This window comes from Micrasema longulum, unplaced genomic scaffold, assembly GCF_059751315.1.
Source record: "Micrasema longulum isolate JH-2025_06_02 unplaced genomic scaffold, ASM5975131v1 h1tg000252l, whole genome shotgun sequence".
Lineage (NCBI taxonomy): Eukaryota > Metazoa > Arthropoda > Insecta > Trichoptera > Brachycentridae > Micrasema > Micrasema longulum.
The window spans coordinates 746,655-771,569 of NW_028277457.1; the positions used below are offsets into that span (position 1 = coordinate 746,655).

Here is a 24,915-nt window from a genome sequence, read left to right on the forward strand (position 1 = left end):
AAAAAGTATACTAAAATAACAATGGTGGATAAGGACCCCTTGTATAAAAATCATTTAAGGATTTAAAAAATAAATTTAATTGTTTACTATTTATTGTACCTTAATTTTATTTTAAAAACATAACATAATACACCCTTTCCTTGCGCATACTTCTGTGCTCCTAGTAAGTAAAAGAGCGATGTCGGGAACTCCAAAAATTAAAAGTATAATGAAGAAGTTCAGCGCTACGGGAAATCGGATACTAAAATGTTTCCTTACACGCGCTAAAAATTGGAGCATTCAATTGTACTGCGAAGTTTCTTCAAAATGTATGAAAAAAATCATGAAAATTAGCTACTAGTGTTGTGATAGACTTCCAGTTTCCGATTAATTTCAAAATTACAAAACTTTAAAAAACATAACGCTGATTTTATACAGTAAAACCTCGTTTTTACGTTCCTCGATTTTATGTTTTCTCGCTTTTACATCGAAATGTTCAGGACCCATTTTTCTTCATACATTATCATACAAATATTCCCCCCAATTAACGTTTTTAACAATTATGTCGTAATTATGATGCCGCGGCCCGCGCGCCACCGCGTCTGCCACGCGAAACGCAAATGAAGAATAAACAAAGGTCAACAACTAATAAAAGATAAATTATTGTCTTAATCTAAATTCAAAGGAGGTGCAGTGTAATTGACCTTCCTTTAGGGGTAGTCTTAGTTTTCATTTGAACAAAAACGTCATTTTGGCTTGTGCAAATCATGATACGCAGTAGACAAACGTTTAGAAACAATAAAGTTTTAATATCATTAAATTGCGATGTTTAAAACGTAACAAAAGAAATATTTAAAGTTATAAAAAAATGGTTTAAAAAGTTGTCATAAAAGAGGAAACAATTTTGCCGCGATCTTTGACAGCGGTTTTTAGTGATGCCATAGAAAAAAGTGATACCATATAAATAAAATTCCACAACATTTAGGGGAAAAAATATTTTATGCAAATTCAAAATTCAATTTTTTTATTTGCGCATAAAATAAGTTTAACATGCTGCTATATCAAATAAAAAAACAGATTACATAATATTGTTTAAAAAAAAATAAAAAAATTTTTTAATGTGAAATCAATGAAAATAGGTTAAAAAAATATTTACAATTTCCACTTATCACCGTTTTTACAATTTTTCTGGAAGTAGTGTAGCAAATCAAATTTATTTTTATGTAATTCCTATTTTTTTCATACATTGTTCATTTTCTCACTTTAGTGTTTTCCTCAGTTTTACACTTTTTTTCTTGCTCCCTTGAAAAACGTAAAAAGGGTTTTACTGTATATATTTCTTAAAGTTTTGGCTTAGTTTGATAGCCTATTAATCAATAAAAAATATTAAAAACTGCTGATATTCCTCATTATGTTACTACGACGCATTGTTGATCTTATAAAAATAAAAATTCATTTTTGAAGCCAACTCGCCAATCAGCGGAACTCTCCGACGAGAACTTCTGGTGCGGAGTAATATCGAAATTAAAAAACTTTAAAAATCATAGCGCTGATAATACTATACATAAAAATGTTTGGCTTAGTTTGATAGTCTATTAACAAACGTAATAATTTTTCGAAACAAAATGATCGGTTTTAATAACAGGCAGGAGCCTAATTACAGCACGCCTCGTAGCTACAGAGCGCAGACGGTAAGAAATCTCATCCCATTTACATTATTTTTTAAAGTCAAGAGACTATAAAGTGTTTTCATTTAAAAAAATATATTTACAAAAATAGGAGCCAGACTACAACATGTCCCGCAGCTCCATAGCGCATAAACAGTTGAAATTTCAGACCTCAAAATTTAAACAAGAAACAATTTGATAGTGAATAAAATGTACATATCGCTAACCCTAAGTAACAGCGAGATATCTCGGAACGTAAGCTTATATCCACGGAATGGACTATTATGAAAAGAAAATTTTGATTATTGGATTTTTGGCAGACTTCGGAACAAAAATTTTTGAATTTCACGTATTTTTTGTTAACTTTTTGTTAAAAAAAATAAAAATATTTTAAATTTTGAGATGACAATAGATCTTGATAATAGAATTTGAGTTGACCCTATAAATTTGAAGTGAATCGGTAAAGCCGTTCTCAAGATAAGATGGAAGAAAGTTTGAAGTTTCGAGCACAGTTACAGCTCATACCAGCGCTCCAAATACCTGCCTGTTCTAACTGCTGTATCTTTATAATGGCTTTGAATGTTCTATTCTAGATATACTAAGGAAACAATTTATGGAAAAAAAAAAAAAAAAACTATTTTTTGAACCCATCAAACCAGAGAACCCCCTTAATATCAAAACCACTAAATCTCAGCTGGATGCTGGACATTTTAAGCAGAAATCAAAGTCACTTCTTCGTCAAAATGGATTGCAATGCCTAATTAGTTCAAGAAATCAAATTTGACGAAAGAATGACGTTGTTTAACTAAAACTTAACTTTTTTCGATGAAACCAACCATAAGAGATTCTTTTAACTCTACTCTCTACATAATATCCAAATAAAGTGATATATTTATGATTATCATAATCCCTTTATCAATAAAATATTGTTAATTAAACTAACTGGTATAAAAAGAAGGAAGAATAAAGAAGTATTAAAGTGGCCACTTAAACCAGTCGACGACAGGTCATAAGCCCTATAAATGTCTAGACTTCCGTATTTCCTTCTCAAAAATGTTTTCCCTCTCTGTTGTGATAAATTTCAAATACGCGTTAATTAATTTTCACATCCTTCCATGTGCTGGTAGCGTAACCAGAGTTGTTGCGCCTTCATATTACATTCTTACGGGCGTTCGGGATAGTCAACAACAGGACACATTGGAATTTAACATGGCATAAGAACCCAGAAACGTGCCACCAGTACTGAAAGGACGTAAAAATCAGAAAACAAAGTGTAATTTTAATTTTAATTCCCGTGTGGGCGGTTTATTGGGCTGAGAACTAAAACGCACAAGAAAAAATATCCATGGGTAGTAAGAAATATCCGAGCTGATTAGCTAGCGGCGGAGTAGGGGTTAGTGCAGGAGGGGCTTCTGTTGTTTGGACGGGGGCGCTCCTGGGGGCCGACCGTCTGACAAGACCCGCTTCAAGCCGGTCGCCTTGTTTTCTGCAAAGAAAAAATAACAATACTAATATTATTTTACAGAAAAAAGAAAGAAAGTTGGACGAAGCCTCGTTTGTACTTTCTCAGAAACCACTAAAGGAGCATCGTAAAGATTTGTTTTCGACCTGATGAAACTTAGCCGAAATCAAGTGAGTTATCACTAGAGCCCATTTTAGGCACTGCAGATTGAATATTTCACGAAATGTAAGTACGAGACCGAGAACAATCGGAAACATCTTAATTCCAAAATTAAAAACTACAGCGCAACATCATTATATTAACAGAGAAATATTTTTCTTTAATGAAATGAACAAAGGAAATAATAAGTGCACTCAGGAATATAACATATTTAAGAAAGAAGTCAAAAATTATATTCATAATTCTTTTTTATGGTACACTCATTGATAACACTGAAGGTTTTTTTTGTAAGTCATACTTTAGATTGAAAATATTTACTAATCAAAATAAAAAAAAACACATAATTGCAAGACGTCACCCCCCCTTTACGTACATAAAATTATTTTTTTTTCTTTTATGTGATGGGAAATGTTAATGTAAATAAACAATATGAGAAAAATAAACGCCAAGCAAGAAAGAACTTTTCTGAAACTTCTAGATGTAGATTCGGCAGTGCCGATGATAAAACATCTATACACATGTGAATGTGATGCTTCATATTACAAAAGAACCTGCATCCTCGAGACCACTGATTAAACCTGAGGATGTTAGGGCGCTGGCCCCCTACCAAACAGACCACTACTTAGAGGAGCTGGGCATGCAGGCGGGGATTCAGCAATATGAGCACACTCGCCCTCGACTCGGTAGTTATTATCTACTTCAATAGGGAGTATTATATTATATTATATATCATATCAGATTTAACCTACTCTACAAATAAAAGATTCAAGAGTCTCCTAGTGTTTATATAAACCCTTATAATGAATATTTTCATTCATTATTTTCGTTTTGAAAATAAGGTCTTTCGAAAACGATAGTTTCGTAAGTTGGTAATAAATTTTGTCACAGAAGTTCACGAGTAATGCATTCATTTTAATGTTTGACATTACCAACACAATCGTTTGATAAGTGACAGGACGCCGTTAATTTAAACTAACGACACATAGAAAAAGGAAGCTATCTACAATACTCTATAAAATCCATACATTGACAAAAAAAATCCCATGACGTCACAAAACATCCGAAGACGTCATGAATGGTTTGTTTTTGGCACCATTCAAATTACTAGAATTTAATCCTTTATATCTCCCTTATTTCTTAACAGATTTTAATAAGAATAGTACCGATCAGCTTGTGATTTTTTAGATTAATTTATTAGCTAATAAAAAAATTCCACTATGATTGCCCATTCAATATAATTCTCCATATTTTAGTTTCCCTGTATGACAGTGAATAAATATGTAGTTAAATCAGGTAAACATTATTCAAATTAAAATAAACTATCCAAAGTGGTTTACCGCTGAACTTAAAATTTTACTAAATTCAAAAAAAGTACTACACAAAAAATTTAAGCAAAGTCGGAGTATTCATGATTATCAGGAATTTTCCAAAACAAGAAACGAATGTAAAACGCTTTCCAAGATATGCTTTAAATCGTATGTAAAAAGTATGGAAAATTCGGCGTTAAACTCAAACAATCTTTGGAACTACATAAAAAAATTAAACAATTCTCATTTCGAATATCCAAGTGCTATGCATCTAGATGGAAAATTAGTGAATGGCACTGAAAATATTGTAAACCTTTTTGCAAATTTCTTTAAGGAAGTGTATGATGAACCTATTCCAGATGATAAGATTCCAACCTTTACTTTTGATAAAACAATTACGCTTTCAAACTGTCAAATTAATATGTTGTCTTGTAAGAAGAGACTACTCTCTTTAGATGAAAATAAATCAGCAGGTCCTGATAATGTTCCGCCTATTTTTCTCAAAAAATGTGCCTCAGTTATAGCTGAACCTCTCACCACGTTTTTCAATAAACTATTGTCAATGGGATGTTTTCCCTCCAAATGGAAATCTAGCTATATAACTCCAATTTTTAAAAAGGGGGACGACTCAGATATTAAAAACTACCGTCCTATATGCATCCAATCAGTCATACCCAAATTTTTGAGTCACTCATACTTGACCAAATTCAACATGATGTCTCAAATATAATAGACACTAAACAACACGGTTTTATAAAGGCCCGGTCAACTGCCACAAACCTAATGCTTTACCATAATTACATATCGGAAGCCTTTAATGATAAAAATCAAGTTGATAGTATATACACCGATTTTACTAAGGCGTTTGACAAAGTCTCTCACAAAATATTACTAAGTAAGCTGTATGGTTTGGGTTTTCGTGGAGCTATCCTTGATTGGTTTCGAGCCTATCTATCTGACAGGTATTGTATCGGACATCGCCGCGCGTGCGATAATACAACATACAACACGGCCTGTGACGCGGCGAACGAGCGCCAAACGTTAGGCACCGACACCAAGCCGAGCGGCCCTTTTGCGGGCGCCCAGGCGGAGATGGTAGCTGCACGGGGAAAATGGACGGAATGACCGCGGAGAGACGGTCGAACCCCCGGCCGCGACTGAAGCTTCCCGAGTGGCCGCTAGGGTGACGAATGGCGCTCGGACGAGAGTGTGCGGTGCCAGTGTTTTTAGGTTAATATTTGTATATCATGTTTTTATGTTTATTTTCGGCTAGGAGTCTCGATTTGTAATCTAACTAGCTGCCCCTAAAATAAAGACGGTTAATTATGTCACTCGCAGGGGCAGAAGTTAGGATATCGAGACCCTAGCCACATATTTGTATCAGATTGCGGGGAATCAGACCCTGTCAAATCCTCTAAAACTCATGTCACCCTTTTTCTCAGTATGTGGGACCTTTCCCTGTATCATTTCTACATTAAATAAGATACGGGGAAGAGGCCTACATACTCCCTTTACATGTAAAACTCATCTCGAGGGAGTTATTTTATCTTATAAGCATACGTGTAAAAACAATATCTGAAATTGTCCAGCCAATAGGAGAGCGTGCTACGGCGTAAGCCGGGAAAGTCCGACCCCTTCTCGCTCTCCCTTGCGGCTTATGTATGCTGTCTCGTACCGTGCCCGACTGCGGCACGGTACAAATTACTTGATAGAACCTCTGTATTTTTATTGAATAAAGTGTGTATAGTGTATAACCAAGACTGCGTTTTTATTATATCTACGCCCTCTCCGCCTCTGATGTCGCCGCCTGCCCTTCTGAAGAAGAAAACTGAAGCCTGAAGAAAGCTATCACCCGATAGCCGGTCAAATAGCAGCTCCAAGCCACCTCCTATCTACAGTTCAACTGTATGCACGGCGAGGTGTCGTGTATAGGTATCTATATGTAAAAATCAAAAATGTAAAATCAGACTGTTTTTCTGCCTCTAGTGGTCTTCCACAAGGCAGTCACCTAGGGCCTGTTCTTTTTCTAATGTTCGTAAATGACATTACATCCTGTTTCCATGATGTCGAAGTTTTGCTTTTTGCGGACGATATTAAAATATTTAAAAAAATATTGGACATTAATCATTGTGAAACTCTGCAATCAAATATTAATAATTTGTATAATTGGTGTAAAAAAAATAATTTATTTCTTAATATTCAAAAATGCAAAATTATGACATTCTGCCGCAACAGGAATCCCATCGTTTTCACGTATAAAATAAATTCATCACCTTTAGAAAAAGTTACAGAGATGACAGACTTAGGTATTCTTTTTGACGAAAAACTGAGTTTTATTAAACATATACAAAACATTACAAATAAGAGCATGAGAACCTTGGGATTTTTGCTGCGAACGATACGGGATTTTGAGTCTATAAACATAATGAAAACATTGTATATTGCCCTAGTGCGAAGTCAACTCGAGTATAACTCAGTTATCTGGTCACCGCATTACAGGGTTCATGTTAAGGACATCGAAAGAGTTCAGCATAAATTTTTTCGTTTTATCAATTTTAAATTAAGTATACCGATTGAATACATAAATTACTCATACTTAAATGATTATTTAAACATCCAAACATTAGAAAACAGACGAAAATTAAATGACTTGCTTTTTTTGTTTAAAATAATAATGTCGATGTTCGATTGTTGTGAACTTATCAATTTGATTAATGTGCGAGTGCCTGGTCGAGTTACCCGATGTAATACTTTGTTCTACTGCGGTCCATCATCGACCAATTACAGCGCGAATTCGCCAGTAATGCGGATGCATGTACTCGCGAACCAATATGCTAACAACATCGATGTCTTTAGCGTGAGTCTTGTAAATTTTAAATATCAATGTATATGTTCCTTATCAAATAGAACTTAATATTCTGTTCATATTGTATTTTATAACATTATGTACCTAGCTGCTTTAAACCTTTAATTGTATTTCTTTAGCTTATTAAAAAAAAAAGAAATATATAAATATTGCTTTAATTTTTTTAAAACCAACTTAACTTTAAAACACAGTTCTATATTTTATTACAGTATATTGTATTTTTTTTTTTTTTTAATTTATGTTGTTAATACACTCATCTTTTTATTTTTATACCAACTATACTTCTTAACACTGTTCCTTTATTTTGCTCCTTTATTTTATTTCTTTATATTGTGTTTTTTTTTTTAATCTATGCTGTTTATATACTCATCTTCTTTTTTTATACCAACTTTACTTCTTAACACCGTTCTATCTTTTGTTGCTTTATATTGTATTTTTTAAATTTAATGTTGTTTATATACTTATATTTTGTAAAATTTTCATGTATGTAAAAGCCTTATGGGCGTGAAAAAATAATAAAATAAAAATAAAAATTATAATTTCCAAAACCAATCTAACGCAATTTTTAAGTCATTGAGACTACACGTGGAGACCAACTCTTGTGGCAACCATCAACAACCCTATTGCTCCGTGGGTTCAGGTGGAATCTGGTTTTCTCCAGCCTAAGACTGTGATCTCGAAGTCGAGCGTTTTAGTTTGAACACGGGATCCAAATTTAGGCAGATACAGGCCTGTTGAATATTTTATGTCTCTATCGAGTCACTCCTTTCTGTCTAAGTCTGCACAAGTAAGGCGTTTTAGGTTCGGAGTACAAGAATGAGACCTTGGCCATGCAGTATTGCGTTTTTCTTTTATCTCCGTCCTTTCTGCACACGAGAACGGGGGACAACTCACCCTGGAGCCACCTGACTTGCGTGGCAGGCCCGTAGCCCTTCTCGTTGCGTGCGGCGATGCGGAAGATGATGGCGGGTTTGGTGGACGAGTCCACGTGCGCATTAGTGAGGGAGGCCTGTGCCACGATGCACGTGGTAGCCTTCCCGCAATACACACGTACGAACGTCAGCTGAGACTTGGCCGTCGTCTCCTGCGAACAAACGTACGATCAAACAATCGCGGGGAATACTTTTTAGTATGCATTATGCAAAACAGAAACAATTGAAGATGTTGTTTTAAGAAGACCATGTACATGATTTTTCCATTTTGATACAATGGTTCTTTCTGAAAAAAATATATGTGCTTCAAATTAGCAAATTGACAATGTTTGATAGACTACTTAGATTGTTAAGAAAAATCTTGTCATAATTTTAAATCTAATTCGAAAGATTAAGAATTATGATCGATATAAACACTAGTATATCTCGGTAGTCAGATGGCAGAAGGGACCATCTGTAATTTTCAAAAATGTTCAGGAGAGCTGAAATACGTCTCAATTTCAAGACTTTAATCCACAAACTAAAATATTTTAGTGTTGCTTTTTAATAGTAACTTACCATTCTAAATGACGCTGATTTTTTTTTTCTGCGTGTATTTACTGAAATATTCATTCAAACTTTTGAAAACTAAAACATAGACAAAAATACAGATGGTCCCTTCTGCCATCTGACTACCGATCTATAAAACAACATACCCACATATAAATTACTGTTTATTCATACTTTTTTTACGTTATGAAGATGAAATCAAAAAAACATTCTAATTCTACAGAATAAGGCAATGAGGATAATATTCAAAACTAATATACAGTTAAACCTCTTTTTAAGTTCCTTAATTTTACACTTATCCGCTTTTTACGCCGAAATCTCCATGTCCCATTTCTTTTCATACATTTTCATTCAAATATTCCCCCAAATTAAAGTTTTTTTGCGTTGAAAAATTGTCTATGAGTTTCACATCGAATGTGACGTGTCAAAAAACACCGGGCCAAAATGCAGGGAAAAAGGTAAATGAAAATAAAGGGTAATTTTTTTTTTTTTTTTATAAAAATAAATATTTGCGTTCTTATGATTTACTCAAATATTTAATTTTGAGGGCCATTTTCAACGAGTTGTAAATAACTCACTATTAGAAAATGGAATCGAGTTGGGGTAAAGTGGGTCGAATCCCACCTCGGAACTTTGGTCCGTGAGTCCGAGACACTAACCACAGGACAATAACCCGATATAAAATTATTGTCACTAACTAAATATTTTGATACAGTTTTCAAGCTAATACAATTTTGGTGATATTCTAATGTTCTTTGGGGTTAGTTTTTCACAATAAGACACATTATAAGTTATATTAGTTCTTAAGATGTTATGAACCAATTTAATAAGCATACATAAATAAATCATTCAAGGGAATTACGCTAACCCTTTTAATGTTCATGAAATACATTTTTATGTTTTATTTCCACCATTTATGTGAAGTTTGTGTTTTCTTGCACTTAAACAACAATTATCTAACATTTTCTTTAATATTTGACTAACTATACTATGTTTGGATCGAGTTCTACACAATGCTTTAAAGAAACACAAATGATTTCCTTTGATTATGATATATAATAACCTCAGTAAAATCGTGGTAATCAGTTCTCTTGAAGAAAATGCCATTAGGCTTTTAGCATTTCTTGCCGTACAGCCTTCCGAGAGTTATGGCTTCTGTTTCATTCCATCGTCCTGCAAGAGAATGGATGGTCTTACCTTGGCAGGGTTTGCCGGGCGAACGGCCAGGTAAACGGAGTACTCGAAAATGCCCTCGGGGGAGGCCTGCGGGGGCTCCCAGGACAGGTGGGCTCCTTCCACGGACTTGGAGATCTTGATGTCCGAGGGAGCGCCCGGGTAGCCGGGAACGCAAGTCTTAAACGCCGACTCCTAAACACAACGGGACAGGCAATGTTTAAGCCGGGTTTTGGTGAGAAAGGGTGTTCAAAAATTCTGCGAACAACCGAATTCTACAGGAAAATATATTCTGTTTAAAGAAAACAAGTAGGAACAATCTGGGCCAAGTGACTAACATCTAAACGAGGCCCTGACACGTCAGTATAGAGAAAACCCCCTACCTAATGGCCTGATACTTTATTCTCTGGGCTTTAGTAAAATGAGAGCTCTCGCCTTCCACAATAGCCAGGATCTTTAAAAACCTGGGTCTCGATTATGAACACTATCTTCATCTGTACATATCGAGACGGTATACTTAATTTCTGTACTATCTCTATCTACTTCGGTATGATCCACCAACTTGTCATCTCGACATCATATGATCGAGTCCGACCAATGAATGACCGCAAAAAATAAGTCCGCGATCCTTACTTCATTAACATTTTAAATAGTTCTCATTTATATTTTAAATAGACTTCTGTGATAAAAAGTGCCCACTTCAAGCAAAAAATGTTCGCTTAAACATGATTTTTATATGACTTTGATGATTACCAAGAGGGTATGCTTAACGATTGCCTGTATTTATCTACTGAGTAATTACAAGGCCGGCTCCTTTAAAGTCCACTCAGAAAGATAGTAAAACAGATGGAAAAAATGTAATAACTAATGATTTTTGGTAACTTTCTAATGCCTAGATACTCTTATATGTTGATGGGGCAGAATCTAGCGACATTATTTTTTGCATCTAGCCGTTCGTTTTCCAAACTGACAGTTATGTCAGAATTTAATTCGACTTCAAAATTGACTTATTTCTTTCTCATATTTTGAATAGGCTTTTAAGAAAAAAAGTGCCAACCTCAGAACAATGAAATTTTTTAATAAATCGCAATTAAAGGAAAAATTGGTCGGAGGAAATTTTTTTTTATCACTTTTAATGTGTAGATATGTGTATCGAGGGGTACTAGGGGTACCGATGTACTTGCATCAAAACATGATGGTGGGGGGATCGCTAGTGTATCTCTATAATCGCTCGAGAAATTTTATCTTCAACTATATCGTCATGGAGAAGGTATGACGTCCTTATCATCCCATCATAATCGAGGCCCCGGGCTTGGACGGCGAGAACTAATTTACGGGGACCCATCACAATAGTTCTTCACAGGTCGCAGGACCTTAGAAGCATATACGGCATTGATCCCCACTTCAAAGAATAAGATACTATTTTGTTTTGATTAGTAAGCTATTACTTAACACTTTGTTCGGCATGCCAAGCAGTTTTCATTATTTTTTATTCAACTCTTCAAGGCACATGTTCATCGCTACTATCGTACAGACCAACCATACTAGTTCAATGGCTGACACATGACGTAGAATGTCTTCCGCAGTCTATCCGATTACCGAGTCGAGGATAACTAACCTCTCCAGATTCTCCCCTCCCGCACGAGTTGATGGCCGCCACACGGAACTTGTAACCGGTGCCGGGCTCCAGGGGCAGCGTGGGCAGCCCCGACAGGTCGGGCAGGTTGTCTATGGTGAGCCCCGAGAGGTCCAGATTCGGGTCCGCTATAAACTTCTGCACCTGAAATACGGGCAAGCGTGCAATATGGTGTATGTTGCTCCAGATAGTGATATGAAATTGTTATTTGTGTTATAAAAACAAACAACCCAACACGTCGTTTCGCCGTGGGGGTAGGTAGAGAAGGTAAAATGGCATATAACTCTGTCGTAGCATACATACCTCGCTTCCTCTACATTCACGCATCTTCTCATGCACGCCCAGCGATTTTTCTGACTTTTGACATGTCCATCTTCAAGTATTTGTCATACCATATGATTCAGTCATACCGTGTCTTTCTCGGTCTTTCTCGTTTTCTGCATACATCAACATTCGCATCGTAAATCCTTTTAGCCGTTCTTTTGCTGTCCATTCGCTCTACATGTCCAAACCAATGCAGAAATCCTTTCTTGATATTGTCGAAAATGTCTATCTTAGCCTTATATAATGTAAGGATCTCGACATTTGTGCGCCTATCGTACATAGTTTCACCACACATTCGCCTGAGAGATCGCATTTTGACAGCATTCCACCTGCATTCATCTTTGTTTTTCCAATTCCATATTTCGCTCCCATACATGAGGGTCAGCACTGCATTGTAAACTGCTAACTGCACAGTTCCCGGTGCTCACCCTCCTTTCAATATCTTCCTCTTTCAGACTTTTCATTCCTAGTAAATATACTTTATCAATATTCCTCTACCTCTTTCAGTACAAAGCCATTCACAGAGATTTCACATTTAGTCATATTCTTAAAAATCATCACATTTCATTTATCAACATTCATCAGCAAATCACACCCTTTGCATACATCGTAGACTTTTGCTACCGAGAACAATTGCAGGTCTTCTTTGTTGCTAGCAAGAAGTACGGCATCATCAGCATACAAAGACAATTGAAGTTAAATCTCCCATATTTGCTAGCATTCTTAAATCTTTCAGTTCTTTCATATAGGTATCGTTGCACATATACGCTGAACATAATTTACACATCCCTGTTCGACTCCTTTAGGAATGTTACATTTATGTCATTTTTTTGTATTTTTTAAATACACATGCAGCACACCAGGGGTGGTATTCTGAATCTTCACTGCCCCCTAGAGAGTGATTTTTATGATAGCAGGTCAGATGACAGCTGGCATTTGTTTCCGGATGAGTCCCAATTGCATACCACAGGAGAAGACAGATTTCCTTAGTAATATTATTTGTATACAAAACGTTTACTTACTGTAAATGTTGTGCCTTTTACTATTCCCACTGTAAACCACGGCTCTTCGTCTTTTTCCAATTTAAATTCCTGAAAAAGAAAAAACAAGTAAAAAATGTATGGAAGAAATTAAATTTCATTAAAATATAATTATTTTACAAGACTATACTAAATATACTGCAGAAAAATTGTAAGAACTGTCATGATTGGGAATTATTCATAATTACCAATGATATAATTAAACATATTTTGTATATTTTCAAACAATACCTACTACAATATGTTATTTTTTATTGAATTAAAAAAAATACAGGCATAAATAATTTGATCTAGGTACTTGACCATAAAAACACGAAAATAAATTTTTTTAATTTGCACAAAATGCATACAATGATTTTTCCCATACATATTGAAATTTTATTTATATAGTACCACTTTTTTTGGTATGGTACCACAGAATTTCAACTGTCATTTACATCGAGGCAAAAATGTTTCACACTTTTATGATAACTGTTTAAATGTCTTCTTTCCAAATTATGTTTATAACTTAAAATAATATTTCTATTGCCAAATTTTTAAGCTTTCTACGTCGCAATTCATTGATGACACAACACAATATATATATATATAAAGTATATAGATATCTCTCATCTAGTCGCTATACCTGTGAATGCTGGCGATGCAGAGCAGCGCTGGCCAAGGTGGCGAGGGCGTCCGTGGCGTCCCCTGTACCGTTGCTGCTCACCGAGGAAGACACAGCGCTGTCCTCCCCTCCCCCGAGCTCCGAGCACGTCGATGACACTTGCTGATTTAGTACTGCAATCATTATCACAGTGATCAGACAATCTGCATTTGATGTAATTACCAAGGAGAGTGAGCTGCCATTTTAGAGAGAATAAATGCCACATCAATCTTATAATTTTAATTAATTGAATCAATAGAGCTCGGTGACTGAAACTAAAACTATCGGATATTCTAAATCATTTATATTTCATTGCTTTATATTTGTTTTATTATATATTATACTATATTATTTATGTTTAAGTAACATGTATTCTTGGCACATATATATACTTTATATTTGTATAATAATGATTTTTAATTTCTTACATTTGATTAGCTAGGCATTTATAATTAAGTAGTTTTAGTTTTTCTTTTTTATGTTATTGTTTTATTAGTATAGGACTACTTACACTTTAAAGATAGAAAATCTCCACCTTAGAACAGGCTGTGCCATGTTAGATGGAGACTATCATAAACAGAGAACACTCCGTTTTCATTTTACATTAATTGGTTTTATATATGTATATTTTTTTGCAATAAATTTGTAAATAATAATAATAAATTTAATATAATTTCACGACTAAAACCGGTAATAAAAATAATCTAGGGTTAGAGCAAATAAGGAGGCTGCATACTCACGGGAGATATTACTCGAGGAGACGGCCGCGTGCGTGGAGTTGGTGACGGGCTGCTGTGGGTACGGAAGGGGGCTCGCCTCGGGAACGGCGGGGGCTGAAGTGTCCGCTGAACTGAAATTATATATCACTATTTTACTATCATCAGATTAAGAGGACGTGCCGTTTGACCTCTATTCATAAAAACATATTCCCGTATTTTCTCCGCCATTATCCCTATCATAGGAGCTAGGACTATCCAAAAACCCTTAAAAGTGCTTAGTTTTATCTGCTATCTTTGGACGTACGCTATACAAAAATAGTAACTTTTAAAAAAAAAGTGCAGACAGAAATTTTCTTTCTAAAAACTCATTCTTTAAAAAAAATCTAAATTGGAGCAGTTTTAGGGTGCGACAGACAGGAATACAAGACTTAAATTTTAGTTAGGCATAATTAGTCCGACGTGCGGTTACCTTATTCGCACAGTATTCGGGGAGGCATCTGCGAGAGTGCAGAAAAACTATAGTCAAATACCTATTGATTACTGCTCTACTGCTGCATACCCTGATAACCTTTTACTTTCAAAAAATTATTATAATCAGTTCAAATAATTTTATGTAGGTAAAACCTTAAAAACACGAAAATAAAAATATATCGATTTTTTCCCTAAATATTGGGAAATGTTGTTTATATGGTATCACTTTTTTTAGTATGGTACCACAGAATTTCAACTGTCATTTACATCATGGCAAAACTGTTCCATACTTTAATGAAAACTGTTTAAACAATCTTCTTTCCAAATTATGGATATAACTTAAAATAATATTTCTATTGCCAAATTTTTGAACATTCTGCATTGTAATTTATTGAGACTTTATTCTTCATGCGTCAACCGCATGCCACAATCGAGTAAAATGTCAAAACTAGACACTTAAACAAAATGGTCAATTACACTGAACCTACTTTGAATTTAGTTTGAGACAACAAATTACACATTTTTTTATTTACATTGACTTTATTCCCCATGTGGGCAAACGCAACGGCGCGCGGCTCGGCTTTTTTGACAGATCGAATGAGTAAAAAAAAAAACTGGGGATATGAAAACCGTAAAACACATTGATTGGGAGAATATTTGAATGAGAATGTATGGAAAAAATGGGACCTAAACATATCGGCGTAAAAAGAGGCAAAACGTTAAATTAAGGAACGTAAAAACGAGGTTTTACTGTTTATTTAATATCGATCCGTTTCATTTTCAAAAAACCACTTGTCAAATTATTTTTGTGTACTGCTCGAAGATTTTTAAAAAATTAATAGACTAATCAACTAAAATACCCCGACACCGCATCGTCACAATGGGTAAAATATAGGATTGTTTTGTATACTGACGTAGTGATGGGGGTGAGGAGGTCGGAGACGGCGCTACTGGAACACAGCAGATCTTCGGCTTCGGGCTGCGCTGAACTGGATATGGCCGAGCTACTGTTGTCCAAGGTACTGGAACTAAACACCATCACATATTTAAAATTGCATTTTAAAATATGTAGCTCTAAGTGTTATTTAAAACAGTGTACTGAGAATGTTAAAACTGGCTTTATCATGTCATTTTAAGGCTTTTTAACTGGCAACCCTTGCATATCTTGCGGTCGACCAAGCAAAAAAAGTCATAGATTTTGTCTATGGATTTTTTTTATTACACATATATTGTTCAATGTTAATGTACCTAAAAAAAATATAAGGTGAAGGAAAAAGGAGCTTTAAATATCAGGCACGCAGTGAATTTACCTGATTCCCGCTGTCTGAAGAATGTCCATGGATCCGCTGGACACATCTGCGGGAGACACATCGTCACTGCTGGCCACATCAGCTACGAGGGGCAACTCACCCTTGGAGAGACTCAGTTCTGAAACCACCGGATAGACATGTTTTTAAAAGCATAAACCAAATTGACCAATATCTTCTATGTTAAGTAATTCTCTATTCGATTAAAATAAATTGTTTTAAACACTTTTTTTTCTAGCTACCAGTTTCTAAACTAAACAAGCAATTATATTAATTAGTAAATTATACCTTGATAAAGAAGCTAGTGTATAAAGTTGTTAGAAACAAAGTTGTTTTATATTTATTTTATTATAATGAATAACCACAAAGTTAGTGCTTCAAATATAAATGTTGTAATGCTCAGAATAAATGTGGACAGAGATACCTGGAGGCTCTTTGTGGACACCATATGCTCTAACTAGGGAGCGGACATGAAATGATGATGATGATGATATAAATTCTATATTTAATTCAACATGTGATAAATACATATGGAAGCATCAACACAGTTTTCATCTGTCATCTCCAACTAATGTAGAAGCTTCCCGCATCAACAAGAAAAAGTCCTACAAGATATTTGGTATTTTCACCAAGATCACATTTTACTATTTAAAAAAAATATATTTTTAGGAAAATCATTATCGTTCACACATTTTTTTCATTTTTTTATTTTATGTCAACCATGTCGGGAATCAAACCTGAGACCTCTCGCATGGTAGGCAAACGCATTCACCAATAGACCATGAGGTAGAAAAATGACAATGGTGTAATCATAATGGACGTTTTGGAAGTGTAGCGTATTGAGGAAGTATTTTTTTTACTGACCTTGATCGGGAGGGGTGTTGGAAGAGACGGACTGGTCGGGAGAGGCGTCGGCCATCTCCCCAGGCTCAAGCTCCGCGGGGCCGCTGAGCCCCTCCGAGTCGGCCTGGGGGGAGTTGCTCTCCGTATGGGCCTATGCAGGGAAATCATTAAGTTACGTAAAAGAAAAATATTAGTAAGTATTAGGTGTTAACATAAGTCGGGTCTGTTTTTTATTCAAATTTTAAAATCAGCACCAGAAGAAAAACAAAATTGAAAAGGTAATACGTCATTCGAAAGATAACTTTCTGCTCCTCAAGATATTGTGTTTATTTATTTATTCATTAAAAGTTACACTCGTTTAAATATAAGTTATCTTATTAAGGCTTTTTAGGCTGTGCCCGTGTCAAGCCATAATAATTAACAAAAAAAATACAGAGTAAAATTAATTAGATTAAAATAAAATGACATGTGATGCAATATACAATCCAGAATAACAAGGTATAAATAATAAATAATAAAATTCCAAAGAATACAATTTATAAAAGATAATCAGACCTAAATATTAAAATATAAATTATTCAAATTTAGATTCATACATAATCAAATATACAAAATAAGAGTATCATTGAAATCAATAGAAAAAGAATATGTGTATAAAAACATAATTGAAATGATAATTGAGATATGGTTTCTAAAAACTCACTACACTGCAGTAAGAAATAGGAGTAATAAACAATATGCCAAATAAGATTGAGTACTAAATTAAATAATACAAAAATACATAATGAAAAAAACAAATAAAAGTTTGAATTATCATTTTTTTGTATTACATATTTTGGTACAAATAAATAAATATATTATTGTATTTGATTACAAGCCTTCAAAATGTAATATCAAATAGACGAAAGTCTCGACAAATATCTCTTCTCAAAAATATTTTCCCTCTGCTGCGATCAATATCAATTTTGATAAATTCCCAAAGTGAAATCCAGCCTTGTCAACAAGCATTTGGACAAACTTTAAATATAGTTGATTAAAGATAGGTTTGTCAACCAGAAATGGAGTTGGGCTGGTCATAGTCAGAACTAAAAACTCGATATGAACTAAAAAAAGTCCTGGAACGGCGACCCAGAACACGCAGAAGAAGTGTCTGCAGGCCTCGGGCAAGGTGGCCTGATGACATAATACAGGTCGTGGGAAGTGGTTAGATGCGGTTGGCTCAGGATAGGGAGATGTGGAAACTTAAGGGGGAGGCCCGTGATCACCGTAGGACAAGAAACGGCTGATAATGATGATAGATCGGTGGTCGTTTTTGACTTACCGGAGTGGACAAGCAGTTGTCTCCTATATAGGAGTTGGGATCCGCAACCGGAGAGCCGATGGGCTCCTCTAGTTCCATGGGTTCCCCGGCGCCATGGTCACCCTCCTCAGCGGCCACGGCCTCATTACCGCTACCGTTTGCAAAAGCTGAAAGTAAATAAAGGATTGAAAAAGCGCATTGTACTGCACGCAAGCAACAAGAGTTAATGAAAGTAAGGAAATATTGGAAAATAGGGATATGATACTAAGTGAAGGGGTCAACACTGTTCTGGCATCGAGACCACACTATCATGTTGGCAAGAAGGTCCATAACTTTTTGCCAGAATTGTGGAAAAGCAAAAAGAAAAATATACAAAATTATTTCAAGCACTATAAGAATGATACAATTTCAAACATTCATTCGTTTTATAGCTGCAAGACATGCAGAAATCTAGCTTCTATCTCGCACTCGCACACACTCCGCTCAAGTGAACAAAAGAACCGAAGAAACAAATTATACGAAAGATACGAAGATGCGGAGATATGATGAGCTAAATGAGCAAAAGATACATTTGTTCAATTGAACTACTTAAAAGATTTGGTCACTTTAAAGATACAGATCAAGTGACTTGTATCTTTTTAGTGACAGGGTCTTACCTACCTCTAATCAAGAAGCATCGATTAACTAAAAAAAATCGGGCTAAAAACCGGCTTGAAAGTAAAGTAAGTTTGAAAGTCTTACCATTTTTTCAAAACACAATATTTTAAATTTCAATAATTTATATTGAGTGCTAATGAAATAAAAAAGAAATTTATAATCTTTATTTAAATTTAGAATAAGATTACCTTCGGCTTAGTTGTTAGGTGTAATTTTTTAAAAGAAAGATTGTTTATGCAATTTGACATATTTCAAGCATGTGTAATATTTGAAAAAAACAGTCCTCAATAATTGTGGGCCACAGATAAGTGTGTGGTGATGTGCATTTCAATTAAATTGTACAATTTCCCATCGCTAGTCTGAACACCAAACACAAATCATTTAAGCTCAAAACTGAAACGCGAAGGATTAAATATATATAATCTCGCAAATACCGAGATTGCAAATCAGCTGCAGAATTGGAAGCTCTAAAACATTTGAAAATCTGAGTGGTAGATTAACTCACCAGTGTTTGTTATTACTCTTGCGACATAGGGCTTATTGTCAATACAAAATTACGTAAAATATAAACCTCAATTCTGGTGGTATACCGGTGGAACGCACCACTTTGTCCTGGGTGTCCTACAACGGGTGAAGATTTTCTGGCTAACTCAATTGAACAATAACAAAGTTTGTAGAATAATTTCGAACTATTTAATTACGAATTTGTGTTGGATAAATACTTAAATTATTTTGAAGAAAGCGAGCATCTCTCGGAATAACAAAATTTAATCTGGGCACCCAATAATCAGCAAAAAAAATGGAATACGATTCAAAAACAGAAAAACACGAAAAAACATGAAGACAGAATAATGATCTGTCGGATTTGTGGGAGAAATACAACACGAACTGAAGCTCCGGATACCGCGACTGAGTGAACGTTACTTCCATCAACAGTTAACAAATCTAGGTCATGACATTTGCGGGTCGAAAATAGGGTAAATCTTCGGACTTTTCTTGTTTTAACGTACCAGAAACACCGTTGGTGTGGACGGAATCGGCTGAAACATCAGCGGACTCGTCGGCCGCCGGTGGCGGGCTATCGGAGGCTCCTTCCAGCAAACTCAGCCTGAACTCATTATCGCTCTCCATAATTCGAACTGATTTCTGTGCAGAAGCTCTGTCAAAAAATATTGAAAAAGAACGCGGTAAACACCGAAATTTCTCGCCACTTCTCGCTGTATTTATTTGAAATTCTCTAAAGTTGACAAACGCAAACAACCATAGAGGTGGCGTCCATGTTTGCCATGGAAGTTTATAATTTTAGATTGATAACGCTACCGGCATTTTACCACAAACAATAAAATTTTATTATTTTCTATAAAGTACTTATCTGCATTATTTTTTTCGGGTGTCAATTTTATTGTCTGTGGTTTTAGCAGCTTGTCAAAATAAACCCGCTTGCTGCGGTAGCGTTTGTCAAATTAGATTCATTTTTATTTATAATTACTTTTAAATCATTCGAAATGGTGTAGTTACATATTTTAATTGTTCCCCGCCAGCTTATTTTAATTATGTAATGGGTTTTTGATTTTCTGTCATAATGGTTCCGGTTTCGATAGAGGGATGTGCCCCAGTTTCGGAAGGCGGCGGAGCCCGTGGGGGCTCCATATCCCTGGCCGTGCTGATAGATTTCATAGTGCAAAGGACGTACCATGAGCTCACCGTACTCGCGGAACTGTAAGCGTGAATTTTATATACTAAAATGAATTTTTAAAGTATTACCGCTCTTGTTTTGAACCTGAAATTTTATATATTTTTAGAATTAATAAATTTGAAAATGACAAAGATAATAATATTTCGAACATTAAAAACCACATTATGTTTTTCTGGGTTATTATGACATGTGTCGTTCGTACTATTTACCGACGTTTCTTGTATTAACTCTTTTAACTAATGGTGTAAAATCAATAAATTAGAACTAAATATTAAAAATTGCAAAATAATGATTTCATAGAACAAAACAACCGATTTCCCTCGAGTACCTAATAGAAAACTCCAAAATTGATGTAGTTAAGTCCATCAGAGATTTAGGAGTTGTTTTGGACTATAAACTGACGTACAACGAGCATATAGATAATACAGTAAATAAATCACTGAAATTACTTGGCTTCATTAACAGAATATCCTGTGATTTTATTAATGTCAGTACAATTAAAACTTTTCATTGCTCAACGTTTCACCCTCTTCTAGAATATGCCTCCTAGAATAGTGGTCTGGTCTCCATTCTATCTCAATCGCATAAATTACATTAAATCAGTCCAACATCACTTGCTTCGAAAAGTAGAGTGGATACTTGGACTAGAGAGAGGTAATTATTCTTATACTGATATAGAGTCCACGTTAAATATTTCTAGTCTACAAAAACGTAGAACTAATATGGATTCCATATATATGTTCGGCATACTAAATGGTAAAATCGATGTTCCAGCATTACTGGGACATGTAAAATTCCATATTCCAACTTGTAGGTTGAGAAACAATGAAGTACTGTTCATCATCAGCATAGAACAAACTATGGCCTTAATTCTCCAATGACCTGTCTTTGTTGTATTGTTAACTCAAGACAAGACCTGGACTTTTTTGGTTTAAGTTTACAACGATTTAAACGAGTCTAAATAAATAGTCCAGATCTTGTCTCGATGTCCCTTATGTTTGTCATGCTTCTTTTCTTTTTTTAAAAATGTTTTTAACTGTTCTTTTTTTGTAATATTTAAACCCTATAAATTGTATCAATGGACAGTGTCCATTAATAAATAAATGGATGCACATGCGACATTACGTACTCGGGATTTGTATCGTGTCGCAGCCGTTGCCATCTACAGCTTGTCAATTTGAAATCTGTGGCGCTTTGCAGTCTACTATGCTCTATTTTTTATAAATTTATTGATATCATTCTAACTTTGCTAGAATTCCACTCGTCCATGCGCTTTGTAGCTGCACGATGATTGGTTATCTAGCTTTCATATACCAACTTAAAAATACCTAAATTTTATAAATGGGGTCTAGAATTCCTATCGTCTATGCGCTTAGTAGCTGCAAGACGTGTTGTAATCTTACTCCTTTTTACTATTCATATTATTTTTATTTTTTTTTAGTATCATTAATACACTAAATTTATTTGTCAATTTTTAAAATGTGTGAATGGGAGCTAAATTTCTAACTGTCTATGCGCTCTGTAGCTGCAAGACGTCCTGTAATCTAGCTCCTATCTGTTATAATTTTTTATTGATCTTAATTGAAAACGAGAAACTAGAATCCCGACCGTCCATGCGCTCTGTAGCTGCAAGACGTACTGGGATATTTATTAATTGTACAGCGTCCTTGAGGTGATTTTCACAAAAATGGCGCTATATAAATTATCCAACTATATATATATATACACTCTTTGTGATTTCTTGGGTACCAGGATGATTTTGCAGCTGAGTGTCCATGCGGCTCGACTGTGGAATTATCTCCCATCCACTTTCAAAGATGTTACTACAGTATCTCTGTTTAAATTTTTCGCCTTCGAACTTTTTACATAAACCCAGTAAAAGAGGCAATTGAAATACACAGACACCCAAATAACATAAACAAAGACGACGGGCTTAAATTAAACTCAACATGGTTCCCAGCACTACATACTACAAAAACTAATAGAAATGTGCCTACTGCCGACTGCGACACGCTACAAATTACTAGTACTTAAACACATACTTTTTGAAGATGGCTCCAGCAATGGTAGCCGAAACGTCGGAACAAATCCAACTCACACAGTATCACCCAAAAAGAAACATATTGACAATTAAATAGCTTATTACTCAATTGTACAATCTTTGTTACAATATGGTATTGTAGGATGGGGTGGTGCATATGCCAATATATTTAAGGTTCATACAGTGGACACTCTTTTTACAATAAATTCTATTATACGAATTTATAAAGAAGAAAAAATAAAAGAATTTGAGATGAATAAGTCACTCAGATACCAAGATAATTTTAAAATTCCTAAATTCCATACAAGTCATGGTCAAAATAGCTTTGTCTTCAAAGGTGTAAAAAATTATAATAATCTTCCCAATGAACTAAAAATTATTAAAAATAATATATCAATAAATAAATTTAAAGTAAATCTAAAGAAATTTTTTGAACACGTGTAAAAACAACATTAAATTTTCATTAGTATGAATGTATTATTGTTTTATGTTTTTTCTTTATATATCCTATCTTTTTATTTTTCTTTCTCATGTACTGGTATTTAAAATTATATAAACTCCTATAAATAAACAACTAAAACAGTGTAAGTCACTTTCCAAGCACAAGAGTTAGTCTCTTTTTTTGGAGAGTTACAGTGATAACATTTACTAGATGTGTAAAAGTAGATATGTTTAGAATTTTACAAAAACATGTACTTTTTATGAAATTTATTAATAAAAAAAAATATTTATATTTTTGTTTATCCTTAGCTTTTTATTTAAATATGTTTTCTAACTTAAATTATATAAATAAAACTTTTATTTTGTGGTTTGGTTGGAATAAATTACCATTTGGCAATAAGCTTGCAAATGTACAAGATACATTATGTACAAAAAGTTAAATAAATAAAAAAAAATATTTTGGAAAGTCATAATCCGAGTTTATCTTAGCGATCCCTCATCAGTTTTGAATAGTTAATGCACCACCTTAACGTATAATCTCTCTCCGACGCAGGTTGCCGCGCAAGACGGACATGGAGCGTAAGGTGGAGATCTATAAGCTGTCGGCGCGCACGCGGCAGCTGTTCGTGCGGCTGCTGGCGCTCGTCAAGTGGGCGAGTAGCGCGTCCAAGGTGGACCGCTCCGCGCACATCATGGCCTTCCTGGACAAGCAGGCGCTGCTCTTCGTGGACACGGCCGACATGCTGGCCCGCATGGCACGCGAGACGCTGGTGCACGCCAGGTAGGGCGATGTAGAGAATCATAAAATTCTACTAATATTGATGTTTTTTGTAGATATTTATTGATAAAAATATCAATAAAATTCCTTGGTTTCGTTTTTCTTTGTTTAATTTTACTAACGAGTGGTTTCGCCTAAGTGGGCATCTTCAGAACTGGTAAATGAGCAAGTTCAGTGGTTTTTCTTCACTTGTTAATAGACCATTAAACTAAGCCAAAAAAAATCGGTCTCAGTTTGGAACTAACACTGTATTTGTGCCCGAATATCGTCCTGTAAGATTGTCCAGGGTCTGGGGATGGTAGCTGTAAACAAGGAACTGAATCAGAAGAGCGTGCCCACCCCTTTTCTGAAATTGTTTTCAAAGACTTGTGTCTTTCTTCCGTTTCTTCAATTTTTGAAAACTAGTTATGTAACGCACCGATGCGATAAAACGATTGAATACTTTGCTCCTCTGACCAGTATCACCATCTCGTCCCGTCTCTTTCACAAATGTCACCATCTATGGAAAGAAAGCCCGGATGGCCTATATAAGGACAGCCTGTGATTCTACAAACCAGAGTGCCAGTGCTTCTTCGCGAGTAAACATCAAACGCTTTATGCCCAGTAAGCTGGACTATTGCCTGAAGATTTTACTTCTGAAGACTTCTTAAAATACGCCCAGGGTGTTGGACTATTGAGCCTGATAAAGACAATAAAAACTTTTGTGCAAATTCACTTTATAAATTTTCCTTTTAAAAATAAAGACATTCTTACGTCAAAATATTAAAATTGTTTTTCATTTGATAAAAGAACTTTTTGTGTTACAGTTATTAGAAACTTTAAACGCTTTCATTGTACCCCTCACTACAAGATTGTAAATTTGTGATCAATGGAATACGCACGATCAGTACAATCACCTAATTCTGGTTTCCAATGGAGACTGCGG

The 24,915-nt window shown here is 35.0% G+C and overlaps 2 protein-coding genes across 3 annotated transcripts in view; one reads left to right on the forward strand and one right to left on the reverse strand.

The window, feature by feature from the left end:
* Positions 1-1,142: 1,142 nt before the first annotated feature.
* LOC148283227 (uncharacterized) lies at positions 1,143-20,316 on the reverse strand. Its single transcript, XM_088223857.1, has 12 exons — positions 20,045-20,316; positions 18,399-18,544; positions 17,099-17,228; positions 16,238-16,355; positions 15,842-15,955; positions 14,478-14,587; positions 13,720-13,871; positions 13,077-13,145; positions 11,713-11,874; positions 10,119-10,289; positions 8,335-8,524; positions 1,143-3,132 (listed from the first exon to the last, which is right to left on the reverse strand). The coding sequence occupies exons 1-12, from the start codon at positions 20,163-20,165 to the stop codon at positions 3,041-3,043; spliced, it is 1,575 nt and encodes a 524-aa protein (XP_088079983.1). The 5' UTR covers positions 20,166-20,316; the 3' UTR covers positions 1,143-3,040.
* Positions 20,317-20,461: 145 nt separating this feature from the next.
* MED14 (mediator complex subunit 14) overlaps positions 20,462-24,915 on the forward strand; it is a 28,827-nt gene continuing 24,373 nt past the window's right edge. For both annotated transcript variants that reach the window (XM_088223855.1, XM_088223856.1), the window contains exons 1-2: positions 20,462-20,753; positions 23,766-23,993. In XM_088223855.1, the coding sequence (XP_088079981.1) occupies positions 20,617-20,753; positions 23,766-23,993 (365 nt within the window). In that variant the 5' untranslated portion in view covers positions 20,462-20,616. The remainder of the gene's footprint in view (positions 20,754-23,765; positions 23,994-24,915) is intronic.

Excerpts from the sequence above, each read along its gene's own strand:
- LOC148283227 (XM_088223857.1), bottom strand. The coding sequence starts at position 20,165 with ATGGAGAGCGATAATGAGTTCAGGCTGAGTTTGCTGGAAGGAGCCTCC. Across the intron at positions 15,956-16,237 it reads CTTCAGACAGCGGGAATCAG|TTCCAGTACCTTGGACAACA; the intron begins GTAAATTCACTG and ends GATGGTGTTTAG. Across the intron at positions 3,133-8,334 it reads GCAAGTCAGGTGGCTCCAGG|AAAACAAGGCGACCGGCTTG; the intron begins GTGAGTTGTCCC and ends TTTTCTTTGCAG.